The following is a 24,732-nucleotide window of genomic DNA, read 5'->3' as shown; positions in this document are numbered from 1 at the left end:
AAAAGTGTTTAAGAATGCCCTGCATGTTACTAAATGTCATATAGCGTTGACTGTAAACAGGTATGTAATAAAAATATTATTGCCTGAATACATAGGTTTATGTGCCCTCGCAGCAGGAGACAATTTGCCCTCCTGGCGTTGGGCAAATTGTCACCTGCTCTCCGGTACATAAACCCATGTATTCAGGCAATAATATATAATATTATAGGTGGCCAATAAAATACTCCTGTCGTCACGCCAATATTCATTATCGCATGATAGATGCTGTCACTGAGAAATACTGTTCTCATGAACACACGATAAACGTTGCGTAGGACGATGGCCTGCCGTGCTGCTACTTGTTCTGGGCCACATTACCATCAATTAACCCCATACACCTCACAACAATCTGTAGACAACTGTTTATGAAGAACAATAAAAATGAGTTTTTTTAATCAAGTTGGCTCACAGCCTGGCCAAGTAGGTATGGCTAATGGGAGAAATGAAGAATATTCAACAAACATACTATTGACATTTACTTGAATTATTTCTTAATGAAATGAACGGATGCCAAATGCATATTCTTTCATGCATTGATGCATAACACGATATAAACAAATATATTATTTACGAAATAATTCTTAATTGAGGAATGAAAGAAGTGACCCTTGTTTTTCTTGACAAATGACTACTTAAACGTCATTTGACAGTTGATTTGAGTTTGTCGTTGTCTCGCCAACAAGAGACAAGCCAATAATACTCCCCACCTTCCTTGACACCAAATCTCCGTCAAACAGACTACTGACTCCTGCGCAGCTGGAATTTGGCCCAAAGAGCGCCATCAGTGTCGATGTTGTGTAAAAGTTTAAGTTCATAGCCCTCGTGGCGTCATTACACTGTCTACTTCCACAGGGGTCAACACCGCACGAGCTAATATTAATGCTTTACAGTCCAATCGAGAGAAAAAAAAAAACACTTTAGTGTTACTGGCGTAGTTGGCAGTTGTAACGTAAGTTCTAGTTTATTACTTCTCTCGTACAGTTACCTCCCGTTCTCCGCGGTTTCTGAGGAAGCGTGGCCTATACTGTAAGGAGAGGTCCCAGGCAAGGTATAAAGGTCGAAACGAGTACATGTGGAATTGACCTCTATCGCAGCATCGTGCTCGACACCTCGTTACGTATATATGATCCTTTATCCCGGTTGTATCACAGGGCTTCGCGGAGGGACGTTTAGAGCGCCTATAGGTGCAATACTGAATGAAAGGCAATTCATCAGAGTTTGAAAAAGTCGTCAGGGATAGGTCCGTTTCTCCGGCTTGGGGGCGGTGGATTCGTTGTGGGTCACCTGTTTTTGACTTTGGTGATGGGGGTCACAATGTTTTTAAAATACCCGATGGGGGAGTCAGTTTGTTCTTGAATTTCGACATGAGCTCACACTTGCCTAAAATACATCATACCACGAATTTCATCATTCCGGATGCGTTTTACGGCGCGCCAGACATATTTTTCAGCGCGCCCTTTGGGCGTGTGACTTTAATATCTCAGACATATATATCAGAGATATCTGTATGTTTACTATTTGTAGGCGCGCCGTTACTTTAAAGTGTCAGACATTTTCCAGCATGCTCTTCGGCTGCATGACTTTCATATATCAGACATATATTAGAGATATCTGGATGTTTAATATTTTTCGGCGCGCCCTTCGGGTGCGGTACTTTAATATATCAGAGAAATATGTCAGAGATATCTTGATGTTTGCAAATTGAAAGTTTGTTTGCAAAATGTACCATTATGAAATCTGCAGTTCATATGACAAGCATGACAAATTCTGCTACTTTTCTGTTTTCTCTGTGAGAATTCAGCTATCGAAAGCAACATGCACTAATATTTCACAATATATATGATACAGAGAATACTTTGGAAAGAGAAAAGTGACAAGATATTTTTCATTCTCATTGATGTAACTATTTTCCTTTGTGTCACAGGTTTACTGTAAAAATGTGCTTTTTTCATGACTAAAATAGTTAACAGAAGGCAGTTGCGTAGTAAGATTTAAAATGATAGAGCAAAATCTTCACCTTGTAGAGGAATATACAAAGGTGTTCTACTATTGGCGATGACCTGCCAGTGCTGCTGCTTGTTATGGACCAATTACCGCCAATTAACCCCATACACCTTACTACAATCTATAGACACCTCTTCATGTGGAACAATAAAAATGATTTTTTAATAAAGTTGGCTCACAGCCTGGCCAAGCAGGTTTGGCTAATGGGGGAGAAACGAAGGAATCTTAAACAAATATACAACTGACATCTACTTGAATTATTTCTTAATGAATAAACGGATGGCTGCATATAAAATTCAACGTGCCAGATGCATATTAGTTCATGCATTGATGCATAATTGAACACAATTTAAACAAATCGATTTTTTACGAAACAATTTCTTAATTTAGGAATGAAAGATGTGACCCTTGTTTTTCTTGTTAAATGACAACTTAACGTCATTTGAAAGTTGATTTGAGTTTGTCGTTGACAGGATTTTGTTGGCGACTCTGTCCTCACTCGCGGTTGCGAAACTTAGATCATCTTCGGAAGGCTAAATGCGGACAGAAAATAAATTCTAGTAAACACTGTTTGCCTTTCTTCTCATCTGTGAGTACTTATAAAACAATTCAATGTCTTCTTCTGACATTAAGCAGGTCCATTAAATATGTACTTTGTAAATTTTTAATTGTAAGAGTTCATCCGCTCTGCAGTAGAGAATCTAGTTGCAATGACGTTTAATGCAAAAACGAATCAAGAAAAACCTAACTTACATGTAATTTGTGTTACTACCATCTTTTCTTCGAGTTGTGTAACATTTCATCAAAGAGAATGTCCGTCATATGGGACCGCAGTGTGGCCAGTTTTATAAGTAAGTTTTAAAGTGCCATATGATGAGCTTTGATGAATAAAACCATAACAAAAACTGAATAAAAATCTAACTAATATTTTTTTTCAATACGGACTGGTTGAGAAGACTAAATGTTTATAAGCAAACCATAATAACCATTCTTGCGGTGTATTGCTCACCTCCTGTGACAAAAATTGTCAATTTCTTCACCAAAAACTTCATGTGATTAAATTTTACTTCAATGGGAAATCTGTCTGAAAACCCGTACTACACAATTGAAAATAGTAGGCCTACGCATCTAGACTTGTGCAAATAGAATACTCTTCGCAGTCAGTTTGCGCTGTAACGGTACAATGTTTCGCAAGAATGGTAAACATATTTGAAAAGCACAGAAAACGAATTTCAAAACAATTATGACATCATTATCCTTTTTGAAAGCTGATTCATCTCGACTTTGCAAAAATTCTTGTATTTCATGCTGGTTAAGGAGAGAATATATTAATCTACCAAATGGTTTTTTTAAGATTTACCTTGACAACACTCTCGGGTCAATTTTGCTCCAGAGAGTCGTATGCAACATCTCAAGCTATCCAAACTTATATTAGTATCTTGTCCTTATCAACAGATCGTGCAGAACAACAAAATACATTTTCAGATTTTGAGGAATTTGCAGGGGCTACTCAGGGTAACAGACCACTTAGTCTTCTCAGACTGGTGTATTTATTTATTTATTTATTTGTCTTTCGATTGTAAATGCAAGTCTGTATAAAGACGGGGTCAAATTGCATTTTTGTATAAAGACAGACTATAATATTGTGTAAGTATGAGTCACGCTAAACAATATGTCCTCTGGGCCGTCCCGCCTCCATTCAATTGCCTGCGAATTTACTATGTCGACTTATTACCCGTAAGAGGGCACGAGACACAAGTCAATAATACTCCCCGCCTTCCTTGACATCAAATCCCCCTCAAAGAGATACTTGGCTCGTGCGCCATAGCTGCAATTCTGCCCAAAGAGCGCCACCAATGTCAATGTTGTGTAAAGTTTAAGTTCCGGCACAGCCGTCGTGCCGCAAGTGACACAGTCTATTTCCACAGGGGTCAACGCCGCAAGTCCAATCGAGAGAAAAAAAAAAACACTTTAGTGTTACTGGCGTAGTTGGCAGTTGTAACGTAAGTTCTAGTTTATTACTTCTCTCGTACAGTTACCTCCCGTTCTCCGCGGTTTCTGAGGAAGCGTGGCCTATACTGTAAGGAGAGGTCCCAGGCAAGGTATAAAGGTCGAAACGAGTACATGTGGAATTGACCTCTATCTCAGCATTGATGTAGGCGGAGCCACAGTCGTGTGCTCAACACCTCGCTACGTATATATGGTCCTTTATCCTAGTTGTATCACAGGGCTTCGCGGAGGGACGTTTAGAGCGCCTATAGGTGCAATACTGAATGAAAGGCAACACATCAGTTTGAAAAAGTCGTTAGGTACTTGTCAGTTTCTTCCGCCTGGGGGACAGTGGATTCATGGGGGTCATGGTGACCCCCTATTCAAATTTAAAAATAGGGCGACCCCCCCCCCCTGCGAGGTAAAACAATAGGTGATGTTGGCAAAAAAAATCCACCAGCTCCCCCCCCCCCCCGTACTAGGCCGAAGAAACTGACCAGTCCCTTAATGCATTGAAAGGCCTGAGTTCGGGTGTCAATCGACAACCTGCACACAAACAATTATCCGGTTTGTCAAATGAGCATTGATCTCTTCAGGTCTGTTACGTCATCACCTATCTGTGTTTTCAATGTGTAGCAATGAGGATCCCTTCGGTCCACGAGTATGAGAGTACATTGACTTCTCTCTCACCCAGAGTCGATCAGGTGTTCAAAACATTACTAATCACACGTGTACGTATAGCATGGCCATGGGTATCGACTGGTCAAAGTTTTCCAGATCAAGCATGGCCATGGGTATCGACTGGTCAAAGTTTTCCAGGTCAAGTGCTCAGTAGCGTACATTTGTTAGCCCAAAATCCATTCACTGCCATGACTGCGTACAAGTATTGTACTGGTTGAGAGAGTGTGGTAGGCCGTATCTTGATAGTGTTTAACTTGAAGGTATTCAGTTCTGGATTTCTGTTGAAGCTTACACCTCCACGGTCAAGGTTAAAAATCGTCAAAATTATATCCAATGAGGATATGTGATGTACTAACAAAGAAACGGCACTCAGGTATTGCCTGCCAGGTAAAATGAACCAAGATGGAAAACGATAATTTCTGTGGGTGCACCTACGTAGACGGTAGAGACAGTTCGTTAAAACGATTTGCATTGTTTAAAATCATATATCTTCACACGGGGAACCTAAAAGTGCAGTTGTTGCTCTTGTTTACGTCAATGCTTGCTAAGAAGACGGAAGAACACTAATTTTCCATTGCTGTTGTTTTTGTTTCAATCTTATTGATATTGGTGCAAGTGCAATTGTGCACACGCATGTCCAGAGACGATCTCAATCGGGCTTCCATTGTTGTTAGTGCCGGGCGGGTATTGAGTAAAGCGCATAATGTTATGCTCGTATACTATGTCAGTATTATATAACTATAGGTAAGCGGACGAGTAGGAGGCGGTTTACGGAATTTAACGGTACAGTTTGCCAGTAAAACTCCGAGGCCCGCAGGGCCGAGGAGTTTTATGGCAAACTGTACCGTTAAATTCCGTAAACCGCCGACTACGAGTTCGCTGACCGTGTTATACCACGAATTTGCCGAGTTTAGGAGACTTGTTTGCACGCCGAAAGTTTTTATTTGTAATTTTAGTGCAGTGCAAGTTGAAACTTTGGCAGGAAAACATTGACGCGTTTTGACACCTTGTTGAACGAAAGTATAAAAAAATAACCCATGATTGGATAAAACAAAGTTGACATGTGTTGCTATTGTAGTGCGATGACGTGGTTGAGCACCTTGTTTGATTTGAATTTTATGAATTAAGTTTGATTGGTTGGTTGGTTGGTTGGTTGGTTGGTTGAATGAAGTGAACAGGTGTTTGCAAATCCACGTTGCAGGCACGCTTTGCTCATTTGCGTCAAAACGTTTGAGCAGCATACATACAATTGCGGAGTCGCTCTACATATTTCGATATGGCCGAACCACTCGCCGACATGATTGACTGGGAAACAGAGTTCATCCTATCACAGATTGATATCGATGATAAGGAAGATTTTCAACTCACTGAAGTGCAGAAAGAGTTTCGCTTTCATCCTCCAGTCGATCAAGAAACTGTGGAGCATTACCAGAAATCACGTATTCCGGACAACACTGCCAAAATGAACCGTTGGGGTGTAACAACATGGAATGAATGGATGGCTCAGAGAAATGTTTTCTCTGAAAATGAAGCTAGTCGCACAGGTAAGCCTGCAGAATATGTACCACCCTTGACTGAAGGAATACAAGCACAGGAACTCAATTACTGGCTTTCTAAATTTGTAATTGAAGCAAGACGGCAGAATGGTAACCGCTACCCTCCAGATTCCCTGAAACAGCTGTGTTGTTCGATAGCACGTCATCTTCGAGATAGCTGCAACCGTCCTGACTTGAACTTTATGGACAAAACCAATGGCACATTTCTTGGTTTGAGAAACACTTTAGACGGCGTCATGAAAGAACTTTCGCGCGAAGGTATTGGTACAGTGAAAAAACAAGCCCAGCCGTACACTATTGAACACGAAGAAAAACTGTGGCAGCATTCCTTTGATACTTCGACTGCACTTGGTTTAAGTTATGCGGTGTACTTCTACATGTGCAAGATATTTGGGTTACGCGCGGCTGATGAACATTCAGGTTTAACTGTGGATCAATTATCTTTCCAGGACGACCATATCGGTGAATATGTGGTCTTTCACGGTAAACCTACAAAAACTGATCAAGGTGGTTTATATCGCAAGCCTGGTCAGCAGTTCAAGACCATCAAACATTACGCTCAACCAGAAAATCCTCGTTGTGTTGTGAAATTGTTTCAGACCTATTTGTCGTATATTCCAAAGAAAGGGCCATTCTATAGACGACCTCTTGCTAAAGCAACGGACGGGAAAGTGAAATTCTCTCAACAGAAGATTGGAGTTCATACACTGCGTAAATACTGCCAAGAAATGACGACCAAAGCAGGAATTGATGGCTACTTCACTGGACATTCTGGAAAGGTAAGTAATGTATGCGTTCTATTGAAATGTTTAACAGAAAACAAACGTAAACTCGCTAGTCACTAACTGAGTAGTATTTGCTGACAAAATATTTTACAATTTCTAATATTTAAAATGTGTATGCTGACAGGTCACACAGGCGACGAGTCTTTATCGTCAAGAGTTTGACGAGCAGTTGATACTGAACGAACTGGACACAGAAGTTCAGCGGTTAAAAGTTACAAACGCACCAATGAAGAACAAGTGAAAGCTGTATCCGATGCTCTTCAACCACCCAAGCCGAAGATGGAAAAGACAAATCCTGTCATTCCCGTGCCGACCGCCACAATCGGAAATCCAAGCTGCACCGCCACGTCAGAGAAAGTCACTCCTGCAACTGAAATTGCAAGTACAAGCAAAACAATATGTCCAGACCACAATGAGTGCGGTACTGCGTGTTTGCCTGACAATGTAACTTTTACTAAAGGGTTCAGAAAACTTCACATTCAGTTTTGACAAGTGACTTTAAAATCGTAATTTTCACCTTCCAATGATCGGGATAACAGTAACTTTACCACATAGTGATATTTGCAATCGATACTGTTATTTCATTCACGGTGACTTACAATTGATTTTGAGATGTACTTGAGAAATTTATTCAATCTGATGCTTCTTCGTTGAAAGTTTCTTTGCTCTGTATACTTGATGGTGAAATATATTTCATTTGGTCAATATGTCGCTTTTAGTGTTTGTTGACCCGTCATCACTCTCCGCCTCGTGCCCATTGTTCAAACCATGAGAAATTTATTCAATCTGATGCTTCTTCGTTGAAAGTTTCTTTGCTCTGTATACTTGATGGTGAAATACATTTCATTTGGTCAATATGTCGCTTTTAGTGTTTGTTGACCCGTCATCACTCTCCGCCTCGTGCCCATTGTTCAAACCATGCTTTCTAATTTCCATAACCGAATATTTTATAATTACCACCTGGCTTTCTTTTGTTTAAAAAGTGTCCGATTTACAAATTCTTTTGTTTAAAAGTGTCCGATTTACTAGTAAATCGGACAGTTCTTTTGTTCAAAACTGTCCGATTTACTAGTAAATCGGACACTTTTAAACAAAAGAAAGCCAGGTGGTAATTATAAAATATTCGGTTATGGAAATTAGAAAGCATGGTTTGAACAATGGGCACGAGGCGGAGAGTGGTATAACCAGTATTATAATAGGTTTACTCGCAAGTTCAAGCTTTACAAATTTATAAATGGTCGTGGTTATGCAGTAACAACTGAGTATAACAGTGAAATGCATTCTTGTGAAGATCACAGCCCCTCTATCCACGTGTAACACAGGATTGTCAAATGTGTACTACCTTTAGAATAGAGTAAGCTTCAAGTTAACTTGAATCGTAGTAAACAGGTCTCGGAGAGGTCGACATGAGAGAACTTAAGTGGTAACTCCCCGGCGGATGATTAAATAAAGGAACAAAGCCATTAATCCCAGTTGTACAGGCGTGTTAATCTCGGCGTTGTCGTCCTCGATTACTCAAGTATTACTGTCCCATGGTACCTCCGATGTCGAGTGAGGACTGGACAGCGTACGACTACTGTTTGCAACAGACAGGTTGAAGTTATTCTCCAGTAATACCAAGAGCGAAGTTGGAGGCAGCTGTGACATAAGTTTACTTCAGACAGCTGAGACCTGTTGGGAAGGGGAATTATGAAAGAGGCAGACTTACTAAAGCAATTGGTCTGCTACAGTGTTCTACTCAGTTGCCTACAATCTCTTAATTTCAGTGCACTGTCATTTATTATTTTGAAACGACAGTAAAATGTATTCACAAACAGTGACTTTGATCGATGTAAACGAAAAATGCACAAATAACGTTTGAATAACAAATTGACAATAACTTTTTTTCAATAGTGCAGTTTAACCGTCTGAATGAGTTCAAGGCGCATCCTCTACCATATTCTCGCTTCCAGGCCTCGTCGCTTCGCCAGTGCAAAGTGCGCCGCTGGCGGTAGGATATTGCCTTGCAAATATTGTGCTTAAATTTGTTAGAAATGGAAAAAGAGTAGTTCTAGAAATATTCATATTTGGATGAGTGCGGGGCGGAAACCACTTTATGTACAACAAGCAGTTGACTTTGTTGACAAGTTATGATAAGCCTGGTATATCATTGTATAAAGAACAACAATGGGCTCAGAATATACAGTGCAGGCTACGTTGACAAGATGTATGGAGTATTGAAGACGTTCAGGTGTCAGGATGAGAGGCAGTGAATAATGCTACTTAATGTTTAATATTGACATACTGGGTCGATGTAAACAACAGCAAAAGTGTGAGTTAAAATGTTAATCAAATCGGGTCATGAATGAAATAAACGGTAATGAATTCAGACGTTATAAAAATGTGACGAGCAAAGGGTGCGCCGAAATTGAAAAATATTTTGAAACTGAGGCGCCCGAAGTGCACGCTGACATTGACAGATATTGTCAGGATGGTATGCCAGAAGGGCTCATAGAAAATTAAAATGCTTTAAAAAGGGCCTCGCCGACAATCTTAAATAAAGACTTGAAGTAACTGTCAGCAATTAATCTTCTCCTTTATAGTTCATGTCTTCTTGCAATCTTTTTATTTTTTTCTGCCATCTTCTCAGAGGCAACCATCAGAATCTTTTGTTTCCCGAAATCTTCCAAGCTCCCCAGAGATATCAAATGGTCTACCGTTAAGCTTGCTACACTAGGTCAAGATAAGGGCAGGGGTAGCTAGCGATATAATGCTCTGAGGGAGCCAAGCATGCATGGGCTTATGAATGCTGAATTTTACATTTGACGATGTACACATATACGCCAACGATAGACGTTGGGGTGGTCAAGTTTATTGTTAGGGAAATTGTTAATATTTCCAGTGTGACAGCATGTGCAGGTATACTAAAACAACATACTATCACAACATCCCCCCCCACCTCAGAAGAGATTATTTCTTAATTGTTGAGATCTCCTATGATCAAATCATCCGTCCCTAAGACGGTGGCATTGATGCTTTGTTTTAACTCGGTCCAATTTAAATGTCTCTTCTCCTCTGTTGTTGTAAAGACGTCAGGCTACAAGTGGCCCTTCGTCCATTAGCGAAGGTCACACTAAGGTCGGCCTTTAAGGTAGTATGCACCTCGAAAGTGAAAGACTTAAACTTTTGCTCTAACTTTCCTCAAGGAATCTTTCAATCATTCTCTTTCCAAATCAAGAATAAAAATAGGGGGTCACCGTGCAAATTTTGGTACTAGAGAAACAAATTACCCCAGATTTACAGATATTAGAAATTCAAAATGGCCACCATCCCTGTGTTATCTCTATGGAGAAAAATAAAAAAAATTCAATTTCGAAAAACTAAGCCGGTGAAAAGTTTTCTTTCACCAAGAGCTTTAAAATGAACCCCCACATGTGGTATATCAGAAGAGAATTGTAAAAGTTTGAGAGTCCGAATGTCTGTCCCCGAGGTGCGTTCTACCTTAAGGTAAATTCTGATATAAACAAAGAAGCGTGCAATTAATGTGTTGGAATATTTGAGTCAGAGAAATCCTTCTATTACTTTTATTCAAACTGCAGAATAACAAAAGTAATTCCAAATATAGGGGAATTCTATTGCACTTATTTTGTACTTATGTTTTAAATTTCTATTGTTTGTTTGTTTGTTCTCATGGCATGGATAATAATCAAATCTGTTTTTCATCAATTCTTACAATATACAGCCCCTTTGCTACCATGGATATATCAAATTCTGTTGGAAAGAGCAATGTACTGTCCAAACGAGGGCTAAGGATCATGAACGACAGCTCAATACTCGAAATTGGCATGCTAAAGTGTCAGACAAACGGCTACAGTGATGCCAACCCAAGCGTAAGTAATACTGAAACAAGATACATGAACATTTAATCAGCTACTTAAAATGACGTCTTCAAAGTAAGCAATCGTGCTGTTGCACTTTTACATGTTGCGAACAAAATTTTTCAAAACTACTGTAACCGATTTATTTACCAGTTACTCTTTAATGTACTACGCATGCGCCTCAAGAATGTAAGACTTACACTTTTGCCCAAACTTTTCGCAATAAAAACTTTTAGCTAGTCTCTCACCAGATCAAGAATAAAGATAAGGTATCACCCAGCAGATTTTAGTACTACTGAAACAAAATTACTAGATATTTTGAAACTCAAAATGGCCGGCATCAATCTATTAAATACCCGGGAAATAATATTTTGGATTTCCGTAAAATAAGTATTCTTACTCGTCGAGCTATTAATTGACACCCCTCCCCTGAGAACTGTGAAAGCTTTAGGATCCGAATTTATGTCCTCGAGGCGCTTATTCACCTCAATGAATCAAAGTGAGCTGAAATCAATCGGACTTGATGATCTGCATTTACCGAAGGACGATCTGCTATTAAGTCTATCTGCCATGCATTATTTATTTTAGGGCGTGATCAATGCTGGGACAGCGGAGAATACAATCTCTAATGACATCATCGCTGAGAAGGTGAGTGGTTTATCTACATGTAATGTGCAAAGAAAGGCACGTTTTTTGAATACCTTTGAGATTATGAAACCAACCAAATGGTACCAGTGAGGGGTAATGTTTCAGAAGTCATCAATAAAAGGGAAGTTAGACGCAATTCTATTCACGAGGCATTATATTTTGAATAGTCAACACCAATCAACAAGAAGCGTTATCAAAAAACTGAAACGTGGAATTTTTCATCTTTTTGTACAGTTGTCGCAAGTGAAATCGCCTTACCTCGACGACCCAGATATCCTGAAATACAAAGACTTCACGGGAATAACGACTTTCAAGAATACACTGTGTTCTTTCCTGACGAAGTATGCAAACGCGCATGAGCAACTCAACCCTGACAATGCAAGTATTTTTGTCTTGTTTAACTGTCGGTTGGTCCATTTTCTCCATCAAAGACATATGGAATGCCATAAATCCAAGGGATCATAAAGGGTTAAGGGGAACCGCTTTTCTACAAAATGCGTTCGCGCGCCAGAGTAACGATTGCATGCGAGATGAAAAGACTGGAATAAGCCGAATATGGATATATCGATTCTCAGTCTAACCTATGGACGATCGGCTGAATGAGTTTGTCGTGTAAATGATTCTCTGTGTAACCTTTGGGCGATAGGCAGGTTGATTATGCATAAAAATGATTCTCCGAATCTTATCTGAGGATGATAAGCTGAAATAAGTTGGTCATTAAATGATTTTCAATCTTATCACAAGGTGATAGGCTGGAATAAGTTTCTCATGTAAATGATTCAAAATCTATTCTCAGGGCGATAGGCTGAAAACATTTGATTATGAATGTCTATGATTCTAAATATAACCTCAACTGCAGATGCTGTCAATGATTACAGAAGATGCAAACACGATATGTAGTTTTCTTCATACGGGCATGAGCACCACGCTTTCATCGCCAACGTGCGACTATAAACTGTGGAATACAGACCTCCGCTGTCTGTTTGACCTGATAGGTCAGGCATGCCGAAAGAGGAAAGCCCGTCTTTCCTGTTACGGAGCCACGACCAAATAAACATACAACCCCTATGATCACCAGATCTCAGTATAGGTGTTTGTGATTGAATTTCGGTATTGTGAACAAACTATGGGGCAAGCTGCATGCACGAAAACGTTAAAGCGCATCGGCTCTCCAGTGTTCAGAGTATAGCATGCACATCTAAGGTAGAATTCGCCTCGGGGGCATATTCGGACTCTCAAATTTTTACAACCTTTTCTGATCTATCACTTATGAGGGTTCATTTAAAAGCTCTGTGAGTAAGAAAACTTTTTAACCGTCTAAGTTTTTCTAAAATCGAAAATTTTATTTTTCTCTATACAGTTAACGCGGGAGTGGCGGCCATTTTGAATTTCAGATATAGGTAGATCTTGGGTAATTTGTTTCGCAAGTACCAAAATTTGCACGCTGACACCCCCCTCCCCCCCCCAATTTTTATTCGTGATTCTTAAAGAGGATAGTTGAAAGATTCCCGAAGTTTAGGCAAAAGTTTATGTCTTTCATATTCGAGGCGCATACTATCCTAAATCATCAAAACCAGCATAGTCATAGTGAACATGGTTAATTGGATGTTTTAATAAATATGTATTCTTTCAGCTTGTAATTCTTAATGGTTGCGGTTCATGCATTGCGGCACTGACAATTGTACTCTGTGACCCAGGTGGTGAGTACGGATGGTAATTGCTTCACCTAACACTCTGAGAAAGGGTTGAATCATTCCAACCGTTGCTCATTTCACACTCTTAGATTTTCAAGGTATACAATTTTCAAAAAAAACCCCCAAAGGTTTAGATATTTCAACAGTTTTCGCATCGTATATTCTTTCCATATCTTATCATTCCCCCCAAATATCTAATGTCACATCCTCTAATATCTTGTGGTCAATTCCCAGTTGGGGTCAGAGTTGACTATAGGTTGTTACCTATAGTCAACTCTGACCCCAACGGGGAGCACATACATTGAGTTGCTTGATCATATGGTGGAGAACAACGCAACGCATTTTTGTCTATTTTAAATGACACGTGTCTACGATTCACGGTTAGCTCTTTCGGTGTCGATTCGCCGTACGCTACTGCTTGTTTATCTAAATAACAATTCATAATGTTCTTGCAGATGCCTGGCTGATCCCAACACCATATTACAACGCCATCAACACTGACTCTAATAGACTACCTCTGGTAAATCTAGTCCATGTTGACCTCACCAGTCAGGTAAAGTGCAACCAAGTCATTTATAGCATGGGGCCGACTCTCTCACACCTTCAAGATTCGCCTAAAGTCTGTTTGTAATGCTTTATACAACATTATTTTTGTTGGTAAATGATAGAATCACGGTCTGTTCTTTGTTTCTTAGTCTCTTTGAAATTTGTAGGATAAGCTAATTCGAATGCATACTAACAGTCAACTCAAAACCGCTTTCGAAAGAACAGTGGCATACAGCCACAAACAGCCCCTTTTAACTGATTTATACATGGCAAAGACATTCGTACACTCACTTGGGAAAATATTTCTTTTGAAATACGCTGTATTATGGATGTTGTTTCGTTTCATGTGCTGTGACAGGAATCGCAAGAAACTGGGCAACCATTCCAACTGACCGTGGATAAATTAGAAGATGCTCTTGATCAAGCGACAGTAAAGGTATCCATCATCTGTCAAAATATTTTTGGAATGTTTTGTATCACATATTTTTGAAAGCGGGAGCTTACCTTACATATTTAGATACTTCATGTGATATTTTCCGCTATGAGTATCGATATCACTCCTATTAATGAATTTCACAAATGTTGATTCATTCAAGACAATACCCTGTTCTTGCTGAAGCAATACATTTTGCACTTCCTATCAAATTGTCAGGAGTTCGATTATTGGTCGATGCTACACGTAAAAGTAGCCATATAGTGAAGGATTAGTAATTTCTCAGCCTGAATAGGACCAGTTTTCTGCAGGCATACATATTACCGACATTACTATAACAGAGCATCTCAAAGTTTTGTCCTTGAACTCTACATTTTGTTTCCAGGGTATCAACATCCGTGGCTTGTTTATTATGAATCCACATAACCCACTTGGGGATATATATTCCAAGCAACTTATGAAAGAGTGTTTACAATTTGCCAAACGGTGAGTAACTTTGCGTGCAAAATCAAATACTTTAATTCATCCTGTCATGAATGAGGAATCTTGAGACTTGATGATTAAAATTAAAGACAATTACTTCTAAATGTTGATTTATGAACTGATCTCAATGCTGTCAAGAGTATCCGTGTTATGTTTATATCCCTGCAGTGTTCTTTGTTGACTTTTCATCACAGTTGAATATTTGGTTCCAGAAAAGTTCATGTGTCGAGTCCCTAGCTTTTATGACACACACGCGATAAACACATCAATCCTTATTTCCACGACTACAGACATAAGTTGCATGTCATAATGGACGAGATCTACATGCTTTCCATGTTCGATGAAGAAACTAAATTCACCAGTGTTCTTAGTTTGGACGATTTGCCAGATCCAGACATGACCCACTTTATATGGGGATTCTCTAAGGTAAGAACAAAGCACCTATCGCTGTAGCTCGTCTATTGGTATACTGCACTCCAGCAACGACACATTTAGATCACAAAGATAGCATGTAGACAACCAAAATGTAGTTACATTGGATTAACGATGAAGCGTGTGCGTGTCTGGATAAAAAATGTCATAAAATAATTGTAGATATCGACTTGCCCTGCTTAAGTGCAATTAATGCCTTCACTTATTATAAGAATTATTTTAGTATGGAATGCCTGACAATTATTGATTAAACCTATGTCTTCCAGGATTTCTCCATGTCTGGTCTACGCTGTGGTGCCATTTACAGCTGGAATAAACAGGTAGTAGCGGCTCTTGGTGGAGTGGCTTACTGGTTCGCTGTACCGACTGCCATGCAGTTCACCCTTGATCGTATGTTGTCTGATGAAGGTAAACTCCTAGTCGTTATTTTCTGCACATTTTTTATCACTATAGAGTAGTGCGTCTTATCTTTGCATTTACGCAATTTACGTTGATTTTAAAAGAAGTGGGCCAACAATAATTTATCCAAAGTATAGAATGGTCATATTTGAAATAGGCTTCGTTAGAACTCTCATTCTCGTATAGATTTTCGATCAGGGGTCAATGTTATTATTTAGCACTTATTTTGATGACCCCAAGGTGGAGGATCATTCCCTTGTAAGGAATATTTCGTTCACAAGTATACACATGGTGTATCACCAATCCACTTCATCGTATCGTATGCTCCTATAATGATTGAACTGCATTGGTCTGAATGATAACATATTCATCAGAAAAGAAGTTAGTAAATTATACGTATCCCTCTGATGATTTTTATAGTTGCTGACAAACTGGTAGGGATAAATATATGAAAATAGACATTGTTAAAGCAGCTCTCTGTCTGAGTGAATTCTACAAATTCGCCAGCAGGAAGCTGTGGAAAAACCATGCATGAAACTCAATACTACTCTACTTTTATTCATAAAAAGCACCCAGGAAGAGTTTAAATATTGACAGAAAAATTGATTGAAATTCAGAATGTACAATTAAAATGAGTAATGCATTCGTCAAGTTCGGTTGGCGACCTTTTTATCGCAACGTCAATTTATATCTGATATTAACATAACTTGTTCATAAATCCATCTTTTAAGTTAGTTTTTTAACGGTAAATTAAATGTAATCATTTGCAGAATGGGTAGGGCAAACATATTTACCGACAAATCGCAAGAGACTCAGGGATTCCTATGACGTCATGTCGAAAGGATTGACAAAGCTAGGGATACCACACCTTGTGAGGTCAGCAGGTCTGTACATCTGGGCGGATTTCAGAGAGGTAGGTACATTCGATATAATAAGATGTATTTTGGGCCTCATGTAGACACATTTAATATTTGGCTTTTATTACTATTTTATCGCGGCATTTTCTATCCTTATATTTCTTGCGTTAGCCCACTCTATATTCAATGTTGCAATGCCTTTTCCACAATTAGCTGTGTTCGGACTGACAATCATGAACAACTTTACAATGATTAGAGGGTCAAAGTGCCCTTGCAAGAGAACGCATAAGTATTACGTTATAATAAATTCAGTCAAAATACTATTTTTAAGTGTCCCTTGTAAGATAAAGTATAATTGTTTCATAGGTACGTCTTTGGCAGTAGTGACAGTGAAGCTATCAGCTGCCCCATAGTGAAAATAAATCACCTGTATGCCCAACATTTGTCAAACAAGATGTACGTAGTATGGACTGAGGTAACCGATACCCACATATGAACAGAATAACAGTGACGAATGTGTGATCCTCCATGTGCAAAAAAACTTTGATAAAGTGCGAATAATCTGTCTGCCATTCAAGTCAACACTGTCACAAAAGTAAAAAACGAACAGAGCTCCCTAAATCGGTGATTTCTTGAACGCTTACATTTTAGGTATCATAAAGGGTGTGCCTAATCAATCATGTCAATTAACGACTTTTACACGAATCTAAAAGAAAACTAAAGCAGAATGATTATGTTGCCTCAAAAATGAAAGATTTAAACTTTCGCTCAAAATTTCTCCGAAAAAGTTTTAACTCTTCTCTTTCAACATCAAGACAAAAATCGAGGATCACCGTCCCAATTGTAGTACTAGAGAGATTAGCCAATATTTGAAATTTAAAATGGCTTCCGTTCCTATGTCATCTATAGTGAGGGGAAAAATAATTCCCGATTTTCACAAATCTAACGCGCGTTCTACCTCAAGGCAACAATCCATCATTGCCAAACAATAGTTTAGCATCAACATAAGATAATTAAAACATAGCTGAATTAAGTCGCAAGTACAACAAGCTTCGACCACTTCCAGAGTGAGTTTTGTCATAGATGTCTGGTAATCAAGGTCACCTTTATGAACCAATTCCCTCCACAGTTTGTATCTCCACTGACATTTGAAGCGGAGTTGGAAATGTTTTATGAGCTCATCGACGCTGGTGTCTACATTCCCGCCGGACAGTGCTTCTACTGTCAGGAACCAGGATGGTTTCGGATTATCTTTGCTCTTCCAAATCATATACAACAACTGGGTGAGTATAGCAATGTGCAAAGTAAATCATTGAATGTATTGGCATAAACGTGGCGTTGCACACGACTGTTGTGATAACAATCTTCAGCCGTATTTTTTTCATCTATTGTCGGTTATGTCGAGTAACTGAATCCCTCGAGGTCTACATAAACACGCAGGAGGCTCACGGTCTTTCTTTCAGAAGGTAATTTGAGAGAGCTGTACCTGGTAACTATTCAATCTTTCATTCTTTTCAGTTCTCCAAAGGATCGATAAGGTTATCTCAAAGAGAAGGAAATTCAATCTTCGATGTCCTGTCGGTGATGGCGAAAATAAATGACTGCTGAGTATGGAAGATACAATGATTGCCAAGAGGAAATGCGTTTGACCGAGAAATAGCTTGCCAATAAAACAAATTGTCTTTCCCGGATAGAAAGTCGCGCAAACCCTGTTGTGAGTCTGCCAGAGGGAAAATCGTACCAACGACTGTTTATGACATTGGTGAATACCCCTGTATGTGATATTAACTATAGTACCATACTCCTGCATGCTTATGAATCTGTCAGAAGTTATAAAGGGAGTAATAGAATGACCATAATATTTTCGAAGTCATTGAGATTATACAAAAAAAGATGAAAAAGTTCACTTTAAATAGCTCTTGGGTTGCCTCGTTCCTCAACAACAATCAACTACAAGTTCTTTCCGAAGTTCGCGCGACTATATTGCTTATCTCTATTATGTTTCTTAAAAATTGAAATGTAATAGAGTGACCTATTCAGAAGTGATAATGTACTTTCGTAGATTTGATAATAGTTGTCAAAGCTTCGTAATGATCAAGAACACGGCTAGGTCTTGCCTCTCACATTGATGTTTTAGCGTACATCATTTGACACTATAGGGACATTATACCTCAGGGAAAAAGTGCATTTTATTAGCTTTCTACACGGGGATAGAGGGGTTTGAAATCGTTCAACAGTGTGTGTATGTGTCTATCTATGGATGTGAGTTCTGGAAAACTACTGATCTGGTTCAACTGAAATTTTGTATGAAAGCAGCTACTGGGAAGGTAAACACATTCGACAAAGCCTGATTAATTATTGTTAAATTGGATATGTACGGATTTTGCACATTTCTTAAAACCTTTGTCTTGATTTAAATGAAAAGTTGTCATTTGAAACTTACTAACGATTCCCGTATTAAAATTGTCTTGTGAAATTCGCATGTTTGGAATTTCCATAAGTTTTTATGATAACATCTACTCTGAAACCACTCATCCGATATTTTTCATGTTCACTTTCACGGTGCCATAAGCAGATTTATACAAATGATGATTGAATTTACATTGGAAAACTTAAAGGCTAATGTTCTCATTTTTATCACAAAATGATTTCTTTACCTTAGTTATTGGCTTTTAACATTAATATTGTGTTCGTAGGGATGACTTCTTTTTCATATGTGTATTAATAAAAAAAACATTCTCTTATGTAAAATGTTCTCGCCAGATTTCTATTTTTTGCCGCAGTCGAGTCTCTCTCTCTCTCTCTCTCTCTCTCTCTCTCTCTCTCTCTCTCTTCTCTCTCTCTCTCTCTCTCTCTCTCTCTCTCTCTCTCTCTCTCTCTCTCATATGGCAGACTAGGTACCGAAATGAGTCAAACGAAAGCTTAAACAGCAAAAGTAAGAGGGTTTCCAAACGCGCATTCAATCGTCACTAACAAAGATAGAGCCGGTGTGTGAGGCTGCCTTCATTCAATTTATACTTTTATTGGTTTGAAGAACATACCTTTCTGATGTGTTTCCAATAGTCACTCCCATAGGTTAGACCTATTAGTGATATTCGTTCCGAGCTGACATGTTTTTTAAAAGCGTTCACAGATTCCAATGATCGCTTTTTGTGTTTTTAAGCTCACGGTTGTATAAAAAGTTTGAGGCTACGACGAGAACATGAGATGTTCACTACTACGTTCTCATCACTGCCTGGCGAGAAAAGTATACGTACCATTCTGACCCACCGATTTTTATAACAATTTCCATGGTAACGATTAAGGTAGTACGCGCCTCGACTGAGCAGAAGTTTCAGAACATTTTTCAGATCGCGCTAATTTTTGTAAACTGTTCAATATATCGTTCGTGAAAATTCAATCAATAAAGAACAACACGAACTTCAACTATTTTAGACTTTAAGTCAGACCATAGACCCTCGTTTTAGCTCACGTGTGTAAACACGTGGGCTATTGTCATAGCGATGTCTGTCTGTCTGTCCGTGTGTGTGTTAGTGTGTGTGTGTGTGTGTGTGTGTGTGTGTGTGTGTGTGTGTGTGTGTGTGTGTGTGTGTCTGTCTGTCTGTCTGTTTACACGATAACTCAAAAACGCCTGAACGGATTCAAGTCAGATTTGGTACACAGGTACCATATGCTACTTGCAAGAACTGATTAGATTTTAGTTAGTGTGGCTTGCATATTAATGAAGTTATGCAATATCGTTTTTTTCCGTACAATGGTTTCCCTGTGGAGACGGTAATGACAGTGTAGACATATATCAAGAAATACTGCACAAAATTTCATGAAACTTTTCACACATGACAATCTCAGAACATTATGATGGTACTGTGAGTGTCATGTCAATTACCTTCTCATTTGCATATTTAATGAACTTTTGTTATTAGTGAGATAACTCTGAAATTCCTGTACCAAACTTGATGATACTTGCAACAAATATTGATCTGATATATATCTAATTATACTTTGAAGCATTGGGCAGTGTCAAGTTAATAAATAGGTCATTTGCATATTTTATGAAGTTTTGTAATTAGTCATATAACGCCGATATAACTTCACCAAATGTGATGAAATCTGCTACAGATACTGATCCGACTGTTATCTAACTGTAGTGTAAAGCATTAAGTAGTGTGAAATTAATTAAGGGTTCATTTGCATATTTAATGAAATTTGTAATTAGGTAAATAACTCTCAAATCACGGCACCCAAGTCTTTGAAATTTGGTACAGATATTGTTTTGATAAATATCTAATTTTACTGAGAAGCATTTGGCAGTGTCAAGTTAACAAATAGGTCATTTGCATATTTTATGAAGTTTTCTAATTAGTGATATAACTCCAAAATAACTGCACCAAATGTGATGAAATCTGCTGCAGATACTGATCCGACAGATATCTAATTGTGGTGTAGAGCATTTACTTGTGTGGAGTTAATTAAGGATTTATTTGCATATTTAATGAACTTTGTAATTAGTGATATTACTCCAAAATTACAGCGTTAAATTTGATGAAACTTGCTACAGATGTTGATCTGATAAATATCCAATTGTACTGAGAAGCATTGAACAGTGTAAAGGTAATAATTAGCTCATTTGCATATTTCATGAAGTTTTATAATTAGTCATATAACTCCGAAATAACTGCATCAAATGTGATGAAAACTGCTGCATATACTGATCTGACAGATATCTAACTGTGTTGTAAAGCATTTAGTAGTGTAAAGTTAATTAATGGTTCATTTGCATATTTAATAAACTTTGTAATTAGGTATATAACTCTGAAATTACGGCACCAAATTTTGTGAAATGTGCTACAGATATTGATTTGATAAATATTAGATTGTGCTATGAATCATTGAATAGTGTCAAGTTAATTTAGGGATTATTCGCATATTTAATGAACTTTGTAATTAGTGACATTACTCTAAAATTACAGCATTAAATTAAATGAAACGTGCTACAAATGTTGATCTGATGGATATCTAATTGTCCCATGAAGCATTGAGCAGTGTCAAGTTAATTAACAGCTCATTTGCATATTAGATAAAGTTTTGTAATTAGTGATTAAAATCTGAGAGTACTGTGCAATGTTGAAAAAAACCTGCTTCATACAGTGATAACATATATATCTTATTGTTCTGTGAAGCGCACTACTATTAATGAACCTGCGCTGTTGTAAAACACGTGAGCATATTCAGTTCATATCTGGTTTTTAAATTTAGCTGTATTATGCAATTGAAATACAAGCTTTTAAGATAGCGCCCTCTACGATAGACACGCTTCTGCGAACACCAATTCTACATCAATCATGAACATGGCAAGCAACAGAACAGAAGAGGGTTTCTCCCCTTTCTTTCGTTATATCTTGCTGGTGCGTTCGTTGTTGACTTTGTCAAAGTAATCCGTTGATAATCTGGTGACAGCTTCCACAGATGAGTATTTACTCTTGCTTGCTTTGGCGCAAAAAAGGCAATCAGACACATAAGATAATGGACGCAACACAGTGACAAAACTACGCGTAAGATTGTTTAAGGAAAAATACGTGTCACAGCGAAGGAAAAAGATGAAATTGTTACAAAACTAGTGCTAACATAAGACCAAGACGCCAAAGTTTGGCAGTATTCTTTATTGGCAATACATATTACAACCATTTGCAGTAATAGAGCGCGAAGCCACTGCAGTGAACTGCAATAAAACTGCTTACGCTGATTAGTTTCAGCTGTAGCCGTGGCCACTTTGGTGTTAAACAAGGCTACTTGATAAATACCAAAAAGTCTACTTGTACAAAGGCAAAACTAGCTCTGTCTAAGGCTCGAGTTGTAAATGAGAGTTTACGATTGGCACCTTGTGTTCAAGATTAAGATACAATGTAACATTACCATGCACTGGTCCATGTACAAATCTTTTTTTATTTCAACTTCCCCAGACAAACTGTCTGCATGGGACATACAATGTTGTCGACTTTGCCAGCTGGCTACAGCTGAAACTAATTAGTGTGAGCAGTTTTATTGCAGTTCACTGCAGTGGCTTCGCGCTCTAATTCTGAAAAGGGTAGTATAGTCAAATGAATTAAAATAATTAAATAAACCATAGCAAGAAGAACCCTGTGCTTAGCTCTGCCCTGGAGATGGACATTTTGTGCAGCCCCTATGATAAGACTACTAATTCATTAGAACATGCAAATTTTGAAACGATTTCACCTTTAAAGTTTGCATAGTTTACAGAGGCGCACTTCGCACTTCACCTTCACACGCCGCACTTCACATTCAGAGACGTGTAGACGTCCCGTGACTTTGACCTACTGACTCATTCTGTGAGAATCGTCCATGCATGGCCCAGGGGAGATGAACTTACGGTATGTTGTGCCACAAGCTGAAATTTGAATCTTTAAAACAGTCGAAAGTGGCCTTCATAACTGTGCTCTGCATTCGTCTTCAGTTATTATACCATTGTAGTGGTTTGTCATATGTATACTGATGTCATTGAGTTTGTTACTTTTGTTACCTTATCATCAGTTTTCGTCTAGGCATGTAAAGTTTTGAGGCCCGGTCAGTCATTGTCTTGACTTTGAGAGAACCACTGTCAAGTTTAGTATAGGGAGTCATTAAACCGACAATTACATGTCAGTGATATGCATCATAGGAGGTTGAGGTAGATTACCATTTTGCCAGGTGAAGTCCTAATAATGCCTCGAGGAATCATTATCATGTAACGTATTAACTAATGAGGATCCCCAACCATGTGTGGTCGTGATACGCCATCTAAGTAAAAGTTTTTTCCATCTTTTGTGTGAGAAATATGTCGACACCTGTATCAAGTTCTGCCCCGGGCAAGTTCGGAATTAGAGCATGAATTTTACATAGTCGTAAATTGTGGTGTATGTGTTTTGTATTGAGTGTTGAAGTTGGGACCAACCGGGTGAAGGCTGTATGAAATTGTCTAAAATCTTCGGTGGCAAGAAAAGTCAGAGCTAGGTGGGAGTTTCCGCGATAGCGTTGGCATACCTTCTTAACTTGGTTGGTAAGTTAGAGAGAAGTATTGTATGTCAGAACTAGAACTAGGTGATGATCAGTATCATTTTATGTACATACTGAGTTAATTAAGTCAAAGTTCGACTTCCTACGTGCCAAGTTATTTATTGACAACAAGTGGCGTGTTAAAATGTTCACAGCACTGCTTTAGATCTCGATAGAGAGAACGACCTTTTCTCTTTTTGCAGTGCTTGAAAGTTCAAGTTCAATGTATGTTAAGTTGACTGTTTAGATTTTTGAAGAATGCTTTTACCAAATGTGCCGTTTCTATATTTTGAAAAGAAAAACAGCCATTTACATACCTTAATGTTTAATATGTGACAACTATTACTCGAGGTTGTTTCTGTTCATGGATCAAACGGCGCACTGTGGACTTGTCCCGGCACTGAACGCCTGCCCAAGAGAATTTTCCTTAGCTATTTGTCCGTTCTGCATCTACTAGCTTCAGTTACTGGCTGTGCAACGTCACTGCTACACCGGATAAGAAGCAGAAGTATTCTTGTACTACAGAAACATATGATACCTTTAACCTAGGGGAAACAATGGTAGAGCCGTCCCTGAACTTTAAAAAAACGAACTGTATGAACGGTAAAGGACACAGGTGGACCATGAAGCATGTCAGGGGGCCATAAAGTGGTCTATTATCTATGTCTATGTCTATGGCTAGGCGAGTCATTCGGTCCACGTTTGTCAGCATTGTATTTTAGTTTTATCGCTCGACCGCATATACATACGAGTTGCTTAGACCTTTTCAGTCTCCCATCAAAGCGCGCCGAAATTTCACCTACGGTAAGCATTAACTACATATCGGACAAAAAGGGCTTCAAATATTCTTTAAGTACTGAGGGCAAAATATAATCCTGCAAAGTGTGGATCTTGCAATTGGTAGTCAGTGGCAAAAATGAGGATGTGTATGATTTCGCTGTTTACGAAGTTTTTACCTGTATTTTACGTGTGGGTAGAGTCGTCCTAGTTTACATGGTCGTCATGATACTAGTTTCTTTGCACAAAGATGAAATTGCAGTGACGTAACAATTCTCCCCGGCAGATTATTAAAATTGGTGACAACAGATGGTCCCATAACTAAACTAGCAATCTGTGAAGTATGTGCATTACAAAGGCAGTCCGAAAATTATTGTCTGCTACAAAGTCTTGACTCTTTCTTCTTACTTTTTACTTTTTTGGTATCGTAGAGTAGACTAAAAGCGACTATTTCATCGGTTCGTCAAAATGTAGTGGTATTTGGCATGTAAAGATACTAAAG

General features: G+C 38.6%; 2 protein-coding genes across 2 annotated transcripts; both read left to right on the top strand.

Annotated features, from left to right (window-relative positions):
- Positions 1-5,531: 5,531 nt before the first annotated feature.
- LOC139131904 (zinc finger MYM-type protein 2-like) lies at positions 5,532-7,718 on the top strand. The gene is made up of 2 exons (XM_070698220.1): positions 5,532-7,048; positions 7,179-7,718. Exons 1-2 carry the CDS (start codon positions 5,990-5,992, stop codon positions 7,293-7,295), a joined length of 1,176 nt encoding a protein of 391 aa, XP_070554321.1. The 5' UTR covers positions 5,532-5,989; the 3' UTR covers positions 7,296-7,718.
- A 3,035-nt stretch (positions 7,719-10,753) lies between these two features.
- On the top strand, positions 10,754-19,151 carry LOC139131914 (probable inactive 1-aminocyclopropane-1-carboxylate synthase-like protein 2). Its single transcript, XM_070698231.1, has 12 exons — positions 10,754-10,923; positions 11,500-11,559; positions 11,794-11,937; positions 13,193-13,259; positions 13,709-13,806; positions 14,158-14,235; positions 14,618-14,718; positions 15,006-15,141; positions 15,414-15,555; positions 16,317-16,459; positions 17,533-17,686; positions 17,922-19,151. The coding sequence occupies exons 1-12, from the start codon at positions 10,789-10,791 to the stop codon at positions 18,002-18,004; spliced, it is 1,341 nt and encodes a 446-aa protein (XP_070554332.1). The 5' UTR covers positions 10,754-10,788; the 3' UTR covers positions 18,005-19,151.
- The last annotated feature ends 5,581 nt before the right edge of the window (positions 19,152-24,732 follow it).

The sequence above is a fragment of the Ptychodera flava genome, chromosome 1, assembly GCF_041260155.1.
Source record: "Ptychodera flava strain L36383 chromosome 1, AS_Pfla_20210202, whole genome shotgun sequence".
NCBI classification, from domain to species: domain Eukaryota; kingdom Metazoa; phylum Hemichordata; class Enteropneusta; family Ptychoderidae; genus Ptychodera; species Ptychodera flava.
This window is presented reverse-complemented; position numbering and strand designations above follow the sequence as displayed.

What these genes read in the sequence shown, in the direction of transcription:
- LOC139131904 (XM_070698220.1), top strand. Translation starts at nt 5,990, where the DNA reads ATGGCCGAACCACTCGCCGACATGATTGACTGGGAAACAGAGTTCATC. An exon ending in TCACTGGACATTCTGGAAAG is followed by an intron (nt 7,049 to 7,178) that starts GTAAGTAATGTA and finishes GTATGCTGACAG; the next exon opens with GTCACACAGGCGACGAGTCT.
- LOC139131914 (XM_070698231.1), top strand. Translation starts at nt 10,789, where the DNA reads ATGGATATATCAAATTCTGTTGGAAAGAGCAATGTACTGTCCAAACGA. An exon ending in TTGATCAAGCGACAGTAAAG is followed by an intron (nt 14,236 to 14,617) that starts GTATCCATCATC and finishes TTTTGTTTCCAG; the next exon opens with GGTATCAACATCCGTGGCTT. An exon ending in TTATATGGGGATTCTCTAAG is followed by an intron (nt 15,142 to 15,413) that starts GTAAGAACAAAG and finishes TATGTCTTCCAG; the next exon opens with GATTTCTCCATGTCTGGTCT.